The sequence below is a fragment of the Egretta garzetta genome, unplaced genomic scaffold (assembly GCF_000687185.1).
Source record: "Egretta garzetta isolate BGI_Z169 unplaced genomic scaffold, ASM68718v1 scaffold9, whole genome shotgun sequence".
In the NCBI taxonomy this organism is placed as follows: Eukaryota; Metazoa; Chordata; class Aves; order Pelecaniformes; family Ardeidae; genus Egretta; species Egretta garzetta.
The window spans coordinates 3,327,241-3,340,206 of NW_009260763.1; the positions used below are offsets into that span (position 1 = coordinate 3,327,241).

At 41.1% G+C, this 12,966-nt stretch overlaps 1 protein-coding gene across 1 annotated transcript in view; it reads left to right on the forward strand.

The window, feature by feature from the left end:
- Positions 1-2,292: 2,292 nt before the first annotated feature.
- Positions 2,293-12,966, forward strand: part of COL12A1 (collagen type XII alpha 1 chain) — a 101,693-nt gene continuing 91,019 nt past the window's right edge. The window contains 6 exon segments of the mRNA XM_009646084.2: positions 2,293-2,365; positions 9,623-9,739; positions 10,494-10,637; positions 11,530-11,586; positions 12,345-12,608; positions 12,722-12,886. Coding sequence (XP_009644379.2) covers positions 2,293-2,365; positions 9,623-9,739; positions 10,494-10,637; positions 11,530-11,586; positions 12,345-12,608; positions 12,722-12,886 — 820 coding nt within the window.

Here is a 12,966-nt window from a genome sequence, read left to right on the forward strand (position 1 = left end):
CGGTGCCCGCGGGCAGGGTACCGCTGCGGCTTGGGCAGGAGCCCTCGCTTCCCTCCCCTGTGTGTGTGCGGCTGCTGGTGATGCTTTCTCCCGTTTCCAGTTTCTTATGCCTTTGATAGGTAGCAGGTCTTTCTCTGTGCGGTTTTTGGTTTGTTTTTTGTTTGTTTGTTTGTTCTATTTTTCCGTTTAGGTTATTTTTTCTTCTTGAAAGTGGTAAATGACCTGCACTGAGTGGTTTGGAAATGCTTTGGCTAAGCTTCTGTAGGTTGAGTTGGTGTGAGATTGGACCGGCACCGATGTGAAAGCCTGTTGGTTTTTGTCGGTTTTTTTTTTTGGTTTTGGTTATTTTTTTTTTTTGAAGTGGTCTGAAAAGTTCAATGAGAAAACCCTCAGTCCTGACACAAACTCGACTTGTGTCCCTGCTGAGCCAGCGAGAGGACCTTGCCTCCTCCAGGCTTTCTCTCACGTATCTCAGTTTGCGAGAAGGAAACAAAGTGTTCCTTAGGTGGGCAACCGAATGCTTTAGCTGAGACTTTTTATTTCCTGAAAGAAAAACGTGTATCGGGAGCAGTAGATCTGCAGCAGTAGTGAACTCCTAGATGCCTTTGTGAGAGGATTAATTTCTATTGCTCTCCAAAAAGGATCAAAAGATGGCACTCCAAGCTCGCACAAGATTTCCGGGACAAAAGTCCATTTACGCTGAGTTTAGGCAATCCTTAAACTCACTGCAGAATGCGGTAGATGAGCTCAGGGACAGCCGTTTCCCACAAAGAGCAGCAATGTGATTTTGGAACTTTGAGGACAATTTGATGCTAACCTTGGCCTTTCTTGCGTTAGTGCCAGGGAGTCGTTACGCTCAATATTACTCTTCTGTTTACCCACTGGAGGTACCATTGGACTGAAACCATTGCTTTAGTGTTTCTTCGAGCTCTTGGCATTTTTACGTGCAGTAGAGGCATTTGGCTAAGGCAAGTATATACAGCTGCCCAGCAGAAGCCTGCTGAGTTCAGTGTCAGTAAGTGGGAAATTCCTGGATCTCCGTAGCGTCTACCCACTAAATGTGCCTTGCTGGTTGGCTCTCTAGATGGCAGAAGAATATTATTTTCCCCTGCAGCCGTTTCTGCGGACTAATGATTTATGTATTTTTCTTTTGTTTTGCTCTTGTCACTTTCCCGATAAAATCTGTTGCCTAATTGCTTTTGGAATTCTCTTTCCTTCAGCCTAATTATGGTGTATGATGCATTTATTCAAACTTTATTCAAACAAATTACCCCTCCCCTACTTCCTGAGATAGAAATACCCCAAGTTACATGCATGTGCAATGAGGACTGTTCATATTAGTGTTTATTTAGACAAGGAAATAGTTTGGAAGTTTTGCTGGAGTAACTGGGAATCATTTGATGGGACCTAGACCACATAGTTATGAAGGTATAGCTGCTTGCAGTTAGGAACTACTAACTTGGCCTAATCCCACCTATTTTGCAGAAAACCTGCAGTGATTGCGAGACTTTCGCCTGCCTGCTTTTTATAGTGTATTTTAAATCTTTTTCTCTCAGGACGTGTAAATGAATTATCAGATGTTGAAACATCATGGCTAGACAGACGTGTCAGGTTTCAGTTGTGTGTTACACACACTTCTGTATAATCTATTTCAGACCTTCAAGAAGTGAAGAATAGCACATTCGTAGGCAGAACCCCTCAAAAAAAATTTTATTACAGTTTCCAAACTGCCTTGAGACCACTAAAACACAGCTAACTAAGTGCTTCAGCAGTTATGAAAAAGGAGCCGAATAAAATCCCCAGCTGAAAGAGACATTTAGTTGATCCAAGGCAGGAATGACCTCTGAATTAGCTATCATCACGCTCGGCGATGAAGTCATGGAGCTCCCTCCTGGCTCCTGCCCATGCGGAGGCACGGATCTTCACCGCGCTTCCCTGATCAAATTAACCCCAACTAGGTTAAAGCTGTGTGTGCTTACCATGATTGGAAAGGGTTCAGCAACAAAAGGCACATTATTGTGAGACGAGACTCTCCAGTTAGTCATGCAGATCTGTCATCATCTTGGATGGCTTTCAAGTCTAGAGGTTTCAACCTGGTCCTGTGGGTGGGGGCTGGGGATAAGGGAACAAAGTGAAATCCACGGTTCATCTTTTTTATGTCTTGTGAATACGCCCACGCAGTCCTCTAATCCATGCGTATCATTTCCTTCTCCTTTCTCCCTTTTTTTTGTTTTTTTTCTCTCCCCCATCACTGCAGATTCATTCATGTTGTTGTGATCTGAAAGGGCAGAAATGAAGACAGCGCTGTGCTCGGCAGTCGCTGCTCTGTGTGCAGCCGCCTTCCTCTCCTCCATCGAGGCTGAAGGTAACCTTCCCCTCCCTGCCCCCTTGCCCCCAGTGCCCTGCTGACCAGCAAACCCCCCAACCAGCCTTGAGCTACCGGCTCTCTCCCTCTCTATTTTTGAGTGTTAACTACTTCACCTTCTTTCTTTCTCTCCTTCAGAGAAATGCCTCTCCTTCCTTGCCCAGCTCATTCTGTGCTCTGTTTCTCCCGGCTAGTCGGCCGGACCGTAGCTCCCTCTCTCTCTGTCTCTCTGGTGTGCTGTCCACCCCACCCCGCAGACAGGATGTGGGCCAGCCGGTGCAGCCACCCGGGCGCAGTGCCCCGAGGAGCCCGCTGCCCCCAACGGCGGGCAGCCCGGCACGGCCGGGGCCTGTGGCGCTGCCCTGCTGACGGACCGAGAATGGCTGGGCTCTGTGCTGTAGAGTCTCGTTTAGTTATGTTGAGAGAGGAAATGAAAAACCCACCACCCAACAACCCACAGATTTGAAATAAAATGCTCCAACAGAGTCTGGCTCTCCGCGCCTGTGTGTTTTGTCTGGCCCGGCCCCCTCCCCTCCCCCCCGCCGGCCTGCCGGCGCACCGGCCTCCCCTGCTCGGCGGGGCGACCCCCGGCTGAGCCCTGGGGTGGCTGAACCCTCCCTCAGGGACGCTTCAGCCTCCGTGGCGGGTCTGACCTGGGGGACACCCCTGGGCAGATGCTGCCACTGCCATGACGTACGTCCTGGGCACCACTGAAGGGTGGCTGGGCCTGGGCCCGGCCTGGGCCAGCCCTTGCTGTGGCGGCCAGGGCCCCAAGGGCCTGGCATGTGTGTGGTGACATCACCTCCAAAGAGGCCTTTCTTCTTCTTCTCCTCCTCTTGCTCCTTGCAGGGCCCTGACCCAGTGTCTCTGGAGGTTGAGGTCCCTGTCAGCCTGTGGCAGTGTCCTGCCTCCAGCTGCAGGGGTGAAGGCCTGGGGAGAGCCATCGTGCCCGCTGCACTCTCCACAGTGCGGCTCAAAATGGCCCCGGCCCTGGTGCATTTGCTACTGTGGTGGATTAACAACAAGTGTGGGGGCAACCTCCCCTGTCGCCCTCTGTGCGAGCTGTGTGGCTTTGGTCGTAGTAACAGTATTTCTGCCAGCAGTGGCTGCTGGAGGAAATAGAGATGCTGAACCTCCTGCGCTGAAATGACTTGATCTGACCTCTGGGACCTGACTCCATCGTAGGGTGAACCAAGCTGCTGGGTGTCAACTCCCTCAGATTTACTGGATAAAACCAGAAGCCAGCATCTGATAATCCAGGTTTTTTTCCTTTCCTTCTCTTTCTGTATTGAACTGAAACAAATTCTCTGATCGTGGCCTGCTGCAATCTCATATGTCCAGACCTGGTCACCTTGGCTGGTGGCTCCTAAAAGGACAGCATGTTGGAGATGCCTCCGGGGTGTTTGCCCCCCACCCGCAGCAGCGGTGCTCTGGAGAAAGATGACATTTCTGCCAGTAGTACAACATCTGGTCACCCTAGGAGAGAATCAGCCTGCTGCCTCCCTCTAGCGCTGCATTGTTGTTGGCTGAGGAACTGAAAAAGGTCATTTCAAGTCATTTCAGAGTTGAATTTGAAATGCAGGACCGCCGTGCCAGAGAAAGCAGGGAAAGTGTACAGTTTTGATGGCGGAAGGCAGTGCATGCGTTTGTGCGTTCCTTCCCATCTAAAGAAGGAGCTCACTCAGAGCTGGAGTAATGTTGCTGTTGTCCTGCACTGCTGATTACATGTTTGGAGCAGGTTATTTCAAAATGTAAATGAAGGTGTTTTGTTTAGTTGTAGTGTTGACCAGACCAGTCGTAGCTTGAGTACTGTTAATGAAAGCAACAAAAATGTATCTGGAGAACACACAGTTATTTTATAACAGTGAAACTAGGTGCATTGCCAGACAAGCTGGCCCAGCTTGTTTAGATCTCATGTTGAGGGATGCACCATTGCTAAGCCAGAGTAGACAAAGCCTGATTTTGCGAGTTGTACAGTGCTCCTGGACAGGACTTGTTACTCTGCATTCAGAAATGTGTACCAGATAAATGTACCTAGTTTATCAGTGATCAGGTTTCTAGGAGAAACTTCTCCTAGCTCTAGAGTTTTGAAGAGCAGAAAAGTCTCTTGAGTAGGAAGTACCGTGAGAAATAGTGGTGCTGAAAATGGAAGTTCAAAGCTAGGAGTACCTTAGGACTTGCTGTGGTGGGAATGGCTTTTGTAGAGCTTTTCGCGGTGTGTTTTTTGTTTGCACTGTATGGTTCATCATTCTGCATTGTTTTAATTTTGTGCTTCAATTTTGTATCATCTTATAAATTGCACATTGGATCTTCTTTACTTTAGTTCTGGTAACATTACAACTTAAACCTGTCTGCTGAACTGACTTTCTCCTGTGGACATTGGCCCTTTCGTCTATTTTTCCAACATCACATTGTGGCAAAGTTCTCCCCCTACCAGTCAGTCCCGTGTGGTGTGGGTTTTTTTGTTTCCTTTTTTTTTCTCATTCCTTTGGATCTTCCTGCAGTGTTCCCAAGTGATGCAGTTTGAATTTTCTTTCCCTGAGGTGTGGGTAGATGCTTGGTGGGATGAAAAAGTAAGAAGATAAGAGAGAGCCATGTGATGTGGTCAAGATTGTTGGTATGGGGTGGGAAGACGGAGTGAAAGCAAAGGGAAGGAAAAGCTTAGCTCTATTTCTCTGCCTTCCTTCAGATTTCATTTTTCAGTCTCCCCGGGAGTAGATCTGGTGTTTATCTGATAACTGCTGTTCATAGATTCCTAAATCTTCCAGGCTGACACTGGTTCTTCATCACCATCACAGCTGCTCTGCGAATCCTTTGTGAGAGCTGTTCTCTGTTGCTGTTGGCAAGGCAGTGAGCTGCAGCAATGGTGTTAGAGCTTCTCTACAGAGATACAGCAATGCAGGGGTTTCTAGCGGGACGTTCACTGTGGCACCAGAGGGGGTAAAACCAACATATAGTCTAAACGCATTCATGGCATTTCACTGGGGAAATTGTGTGTTTACCCTGGAGAAGGGAGCAAATCCGTTTTCATGCTCCGCATTTTTGCTCCTTTCTTTTATAGTGAAATTCTTGTTTTATTTTGCAATCCTTCTGGCGTCTCTCTCTCAGCTTAAAATTCTTGTGTGTGATGCTATATTTTATGCTCTAAGTTGTTTCTTGCCTTTTTAGTCCAGCACTGCAATACTCTAGTGCATTCCCTGTGTGTCCTTGTGTCAAGATTTCTTTCTGTCACAGTATTTTTTTCCAGCTGTGATCACAAAGATCCAAGGGGAAATCTTTTTGCTAGATAAGAAACGTTTTCATTATTTTACTCATAGTTAAGCCAAGTAGATTGTATGCAAATAACCTGTTAGTTATAATCTCAAGGTAATGCTGTGATGATGTCATGGCTTGTATAGTGTGTTGTACTTGCTAATACAGTGGGATTTTCAAAGGCACAGGAAAGGAATGAGGAAGTCATAGTGGAATGCTGATTATAGTGAACCTTTGCCAGTGATGGGATTACAGATTTTGTTTCACATAGGGATTGTGGATGGCAGCTACTCCCAAGTTATAGCACTTTTAAGTCTGTCTGTAGATTTAAATTGCTTGATCTTCTGATTATATTTTACTTCTGTTTCGTTAAGATACTCATTGGGATCATCTAGCAGTCATGTTGCATTATCTGTAGAAAGCTGTAGACTTTTGTGTTTTAGGTTTGTATTACGTGTTAAGTAATACAAGCTAGTATAAGACATACATAGCGTGAGAAAGGTGCCTTGCTCTATATTTTTTGTTTCAGAAAATGTACTGCTATTTTACATGCATATAGCACAAAGAGTGGCAATGAATTAATTATATTATGCCTTATTTTTTGTGGGTTTTTTGGTGCATAAAGTGGAATATCTGATCGAGGAAGTTATATCATCGTTCTAAGAATGGTAGAAATTAACACTGTGTGAGCATTATTGTCATACAGCAAGATATTTTTTTACTATGCTGGAAACCTCTAGGGGAACCATACATTTCTGTGCATTGTCAGTGGAATCACTGTATTGAGGCAATACTATAATACCATCACATGTTACGATCATGATCCTGTACCTTGACAAGTGAGTGAGAGGTTTGGCATGGATTCTGATGGACACAGGACCAGACTGATCAGCATTATCACTACACTGTAAGCATATGTGCAACTTCACTTAATGCAAGTAGCCCAACATCAAGACTGCTTGCTTGAGTAAAGCTGTGCTCACATGTAAGCCTTTATAGAGTGGAGTTTTAAGGGTTGTCCCTGTAATAGGACAAACTCCCACCACAATCAGGGGCATTTTGTTCCTAGAAGTCTGGTCTGATTCCATATTGCAGATGTATTCTTTTTCTACTCCTGAATTCCCTTCTGGAAGAAGAATTTTAATAAGTTGTCCTGTTTGATTATTGCAGTAAGGTTCTTATCATTTAAATGTTTTGCTGTACTTCAGATAGACTTACTGCTCTCCATCATATGACCATGGTTTGGTCTTCATCCTGCAGCCGGTTTCACATGGGGTGAAATCAGACCCACATGAAGGTCCACGGAGATTTTGGAGGTTCTGTTTGAGTATCAAAAACTCACAGGCCATCCAGAAGATATTTTGATGACACTAGATCCAAACTAGCCTTTTTTCACTCAGACAAGGTTCCTTTTTGGATTTCAGTGGGAGTAGCGTTCAGTGCTTTGGTTTGATAAGCCAGCCACAGGTTGAGAAAGAATGGATTTAAACTGCAGCAACAAAGACTGGGGTTAGGTGTCGGGAATAACTTTACAATGACAAAGGGAGTGAGGCATTGGAGTAATTTTTGTGGGAAGCTAACGGTCTTGCCAACAGTGGAGGTCTTGAAGAATGATTGGAGTAAACATGTCAGGAATGACATGGGGTGGCTGATCATGTCTTGGCTGTGGGATGGAGGAGGGGACTTTCTGAGGTCCCCTGCAATGCTGTTGTTCTAAAAGGTTGTGAACACCTGGATGAACGGATACGTCACTTATGCATCGAAGTACTCTTCTTATTACCTGCCAAGATCCACACCTGAATTTTCATAAAATGGATTAAAATCCTTTAAAATGTTAAAGACTTTTCCTCACAGTCAGTTTTTTCAGTTTATCTGGAATCCGGTCATTTGGATATCAACAAGTTGGGCTGCTGCTGTCCTTCAGCAGTTAAAGCCTAAAGTCTCTGCTGCAACATGCCAATTTACTTGCAAGGTTGGTGGTGCTATTTTTTCCATGTACTGAATTTTATTTAAAAGCATGCTCAGGTCAGTTGTCTCTGCCTTTGCATTAAATTTGTCCTGAGCCATTGCTACTGGAACAATATTTTATAATGATATTCTTATCACCTAAATGTATTTTACTATTAACACGTGTTGCATGATTTTGATACTAAGTAACTACCTTGCTGTCTCTAGCATTGTGATACTCATAAACTGAATGATGAATAGACTGTGCATGCAGGTTAATGGTCTAATCTCACTGCCTGTGTATGGACAATAGGAAAAATAACATTTACTTCAGTACTAGCGTATCTATTGTATCAGTATTACAAAGCCATATTATCCTATGGTTGGAAATGACAGTAAATCAAAGGGAAAAAAAATGCCTAAGCAATTGGTTGCCAGTTGTTTTGAGCTCCATATTACTTATCGCAATTGGGCAATGTCTCTTCATAAGTAAACATTCTAGCATTTATTTCTTTATCTGCTCTTTAAATTATGTTCAAAACCCAAACAAAATCTGACATATAATGGGAGATCTTCCATGAAACAGAGAAGATCTGTCTATTAAAAATGCCTGCAAAACAGTCTCCCAGTAGTTAAGGAAAGTATGGCTGAATCTAATCTTACTTTTTAGGACTATTTAAACAATAATATATAATACACCTACCATGCACTGACAGTGAGTCAGTAAAATACTGCATGAATAAGCATGACAATTTTATAAAGAGAATATCATTATAAAATATTTATGAAACGTCTTTGTGTAATAAACCTTGTACATGGAGGCTTTTGTCCATTGTGGGAAGCTAAAAAAATAATAATCAACATTTCATTTACATATGCATGACGCTGCAAAATAGCGTATGTAAACTATTTCTTTCTGTACTGTTCGGTTACTTCTGTCATCAGCTCCTACAAGTTTTATTTGCAGTCATTTGTTCAGATCACTGGTGCCCTCTTTGCTGTTTTCTATAAATTCTGTAAAATAAATGTCCATAAATATACTTTGATGTTGTCTTTTCATAATTAACCATTGTGTTGTTTGGAACCATACTGGCATTTTATGTTAAAATGCCACTACGAGTATGGGTACACCTGCTGCAAAGGGAACATGCAAACAATAGTTTACACCTTTGAAATTGTACAGCAATCTGGTGTAAACAGGTAGAATCTTATTTTTGTGAACTTTCACATCAGCTCAAATATTTCAGCAAATTGCAACCATTACTAACCCCGTGTATTATCCCCTTAGTTCCTGAATCCTTTGCAGCCATTTCCAAGTAAATTATTTTAGTGGCTTTTAGGAACAAAGGGCTGGAACTCTCTGTATTTTGAAATAAAATGATACATCAGTAGATTATTATTACTGATATACATTTTACATGTATATTCGTATCTAGACCCTAACAGAAATTGTTTTAATGAGCATTAGATGTCCAATCTTTTCTGTATTCTTTAAAATATTTTTTCTCTGCCAAGTTTCTAGATTCAGTGAAATTGATAAGAAATATGACCATGCAGAGACTATATTAAAAAGCTGATCAATTCTTTGATGTCTAATTAAGATGAATACTGTGTTCTCAGTGTCCTAAATGATCTCATGATATTGTAAGCAGGTTGTGATTTGGCATGCTTGTACGGATTGCACCCAGCATGTAAAAAAATTTCCTTTAATTGTTATGTGAAATGTTTGCATATGTGGTGATTATCTGTGAACTCATTGTACATGTATCCAAACATGTTTTCTATTGTGCTTGATTTTGCTGGCCATTCTTGAATGTCTTGGCAACTCAAGAAACATATGTTCTGTGCTGTCCTCTGTAATGCGTATACTCTTTGATGTTTTGTCATATTTTGTCAGCTTTTATTTTACTCTTTTTCCAACAACATATCTTTATATTTGTTGGAAACAAATTTATGCAAAGACAATTTTAGTAAGCTTTGCTCAACATTATTTTATTTATTCACTTGCCAAAGCTTGTTCAAACTTTTAAACATCCACCTGGTATAAATCTTTTGCAGTTAATCCACCGTCAGACTTGAATTTTACAATTATAGATGAACATAATGTTCAAATGTCATGGAAAAGGCCACCAGATGCAATAGTGGGTTACAGGATAACTGTAGTTCCAACAAATGGTGAGTTCTGTAAAATTCTGTTATGTGATTAAATTTTTTGAAAACTTGGGTTTATTTTCACTTAAATCTAACTTAGGTATGAGTAAGTTTGTGATCATGTCTGGGTAGCAGGAAAGGGAATACAGGAAGGAGCAGTGATTGTTCCAAGTCAGAATCTCTCTTACCATAGCGTTTACTCTTTGGGGATGGCAAGCCATGAGTTTTAGATGCCTTTCCTTTGCAAAGAGCAAAAAGAAGGTAGAATCATCACTCTGCTCCTCTTCTGTGCTTCTGCCTTAAAGTTAGGGAATTGTACTGTACAGGGAATTGTACTGTACTTCATTCAAGTACTTCTCCCAGGGTAAATATTGTATGTGTCAGGTAATGAACCAGTGATGTCATATAACTTCCTAATAATGGCTGTGTAAGACACCCATTAATATGTTCCACTTTGAGAAATAACCGGTGTAAAAGTGATATTGAATCAGAACTGCACCGTGATTTGTTAGATGGCAGTACATTTTGTATGTGCATTTTAAGTTTCAAATTTCCTGGAATTTATTAAACACTTCAGTAATTTTGTTCACTATTGAAACCAGGTTAGTTTGAAGTTTCATATTTCAAAATTCATATTTCAGGAAAAAAGAAAGCGTATTGTTCTAAAATTATTGTTGGATTTTAGATAGATTGTTGCATTTTCTTTTTTTTATGATCAAATTGTCATTGATATTACCAATTCAAAGGCTGCGTTAACTGTTTTATATATTTATTGCAGATGGGCCTACTAAAGAATTTACTCTTTCACCTAGCACTACCCAAACTGTCTTATCAGATCTTACACCTGATATAGAGTATGTTGTATCAATAGCTTCATATGATGAAAGAGAGGAGAGTCTACCCGTTTTTGGCCAACTGACAAGTAAGTACCCATAATACAATTAGAAAATCAAGCAGGATAACAGAGTGGTCATTCACAAAACTTGGCTCTGTTACAGTTCCTCAACAAGATTGCTGCGTACCTCAACTGTGATCAGACGTAGCTGTCTGAACAGCCTTTTTCCATTAAGCATAATTCCTAGCAGAAGCAGAGATAATTTCAAGGGATAAGAGGAGACTAACATGGATCTATCGTGCCTGACAACCTCTATAAAATTCTTTGTAGGAGGCCACTGGTTCTTTTGAGCTAAGCCTACTTCCTATAAATGTCATTTGCTGAAGTCGAGGGGATAAGACTCTCGTTGACCTCAGTAACAAATGAATCCAACTGGCTTTGTGGGTGGGGGGAGCTAACTGCCTTCATCAAACAATAAAATGTGACACAATATATCTATATGCATAACATAATATGGAATTTATTTTTATAGTTTATATTTAATAACTTAATAAAGCATCAAGTACATTGAACTAAATTAAAATGTTAAGCACAGCAGACTGTCTTCTATGACATGTTTTGTCACATGTCTCAGGCTTCCCAAACAAGCACAGGAAAATTACCTATGATGAGTTCCCCTACGTGTTAGAGAGGGGTAACATCCAGGGATGTTGCAGTTAATTTATTGGTAATTACTGTACAAGATGTACAAATACAGAGGATTCTTAATTACGTGCATTTTCTGTATTTTTGTGTTGCCCTGAATGCTATATTGTCAAACCTGTAAATACAGGTGACTTATTCATAACTTGCATTTATGTTTTCGTGTTCTAAGGCTTTGTCAGGTTTGGGTCTCTAATTTCCTACATGCTTTTCTTTGTTGTTAACAAATTTAACCTGATTTCCTCCATTAATTCTCTCTATGTTGTGCTTTGTGCAGTTCAGACAGGTGGTCCAGGGTTACCAGAGGAAAAGAAGGTTGAAGCTCAATTACAAAGTAAGGTGTTTTGTCTTTCAACTTATCTGACATTTTAAAGATAAGTGATGTCTAGCTCTAGGGCCCCATAAAATTAAACTGTGTTCCTGCGTTACCTAGAAATAAAGCTAACTTGTAAAATTGTCCAGAGTTAAGAAAACTTGGGAAGGGATTGGGACGGAAGGAATTTACAGCTGCATTGAAAGAATAAGATGCAAAGCTGGTACTGAAACTAGGAGTTTCATGCAACTAATCTGAGCAAGTCCATGAGAGTCTTAGTCCTATTAACAAAAGACATTGTGCTGTGGATAAAAGGCATTGCAGAAGAACTTGTGTAGCTATTATGGGGAGATAAAGACGTAAAGCAGAAGTGGTAACAAAATGAAATGTGCCCATGACATCAAACTATTGTAAAAAAGTTTTATATGTGAGTTTTTCTCTGCTGTGACATAACAGATCTTGTTGAATAGCATGTGAGGTGTCTCAAAACTGAGTATTTAGGTGGCGGTTCCCTTTTGGGCAGCTAGAAGGCTCATATGGGTGTTCACTAGTGTGAAAAATGCTTCCCTAAGTAAGATATTCCAGATAAGAATATCAGTCTATTAAATATGTTTGGTTTGGCCTTTACCTACTAAGTTTCTGTCAGACATTTCTCACTGGTTTTTAAGAATGTAATTGCTCATTTGCTAACAGAGTTTTGTTTTGTGTTTTTTTTGTTTTTTTGTTTTTTTTTTTTTGTTTTGTTTTTGGTTTGTTTTTTTTTTTGGTGTGTGTTCCAGGATGCTCCATAAGTGCAATGACAGATTTAGTTTTCCTGGTAGATGGTTCATGGAGCGTAGGGAGAAATAACTTTGGATATATTCTGGACTTCATGGTTGCCCTTGTATCAGCTTTTGACATTGGGGAAGAAAAGACGAGAGTTGGAGTTGTTCAGTACAGTTCAGATACAAGAACAGAGTTCAATTTAAATCAGTATTTCAGAAGAAGTGATCTTATTGATGCAATTAAAAGGATACCTTACAAAGGTGGCAACACAATGACAGGTACAGATTTCCCACATATTTGTTTATTCAGCATTTCATTTTATAATTCAAATTTGCTTTAAATCCTAGTTCATTCAAGCCTAATAAAACACAACTTGTGGTGGTTTTTTTAGGTGAGGCTATTAATTACCTAGTTCAAAACACCTTCACTGAGTCTGCTGGAGCAAGAAAAGGCTTTCCCAAAGTAGCAATCGTCATTACGGATGGAAAAGCTCAAGATGAAGTCGATATTCCTGCAAGGGAGCTTCGTAACATAGGAGTTGAAGTTTTTTCTTTGGGTATGTTGAATTTTTCTAATGACTGAGAAATTAACATTCCTAAAGAAGTAAGTTATATGTTTTACAGGTTCCGTGTTTCA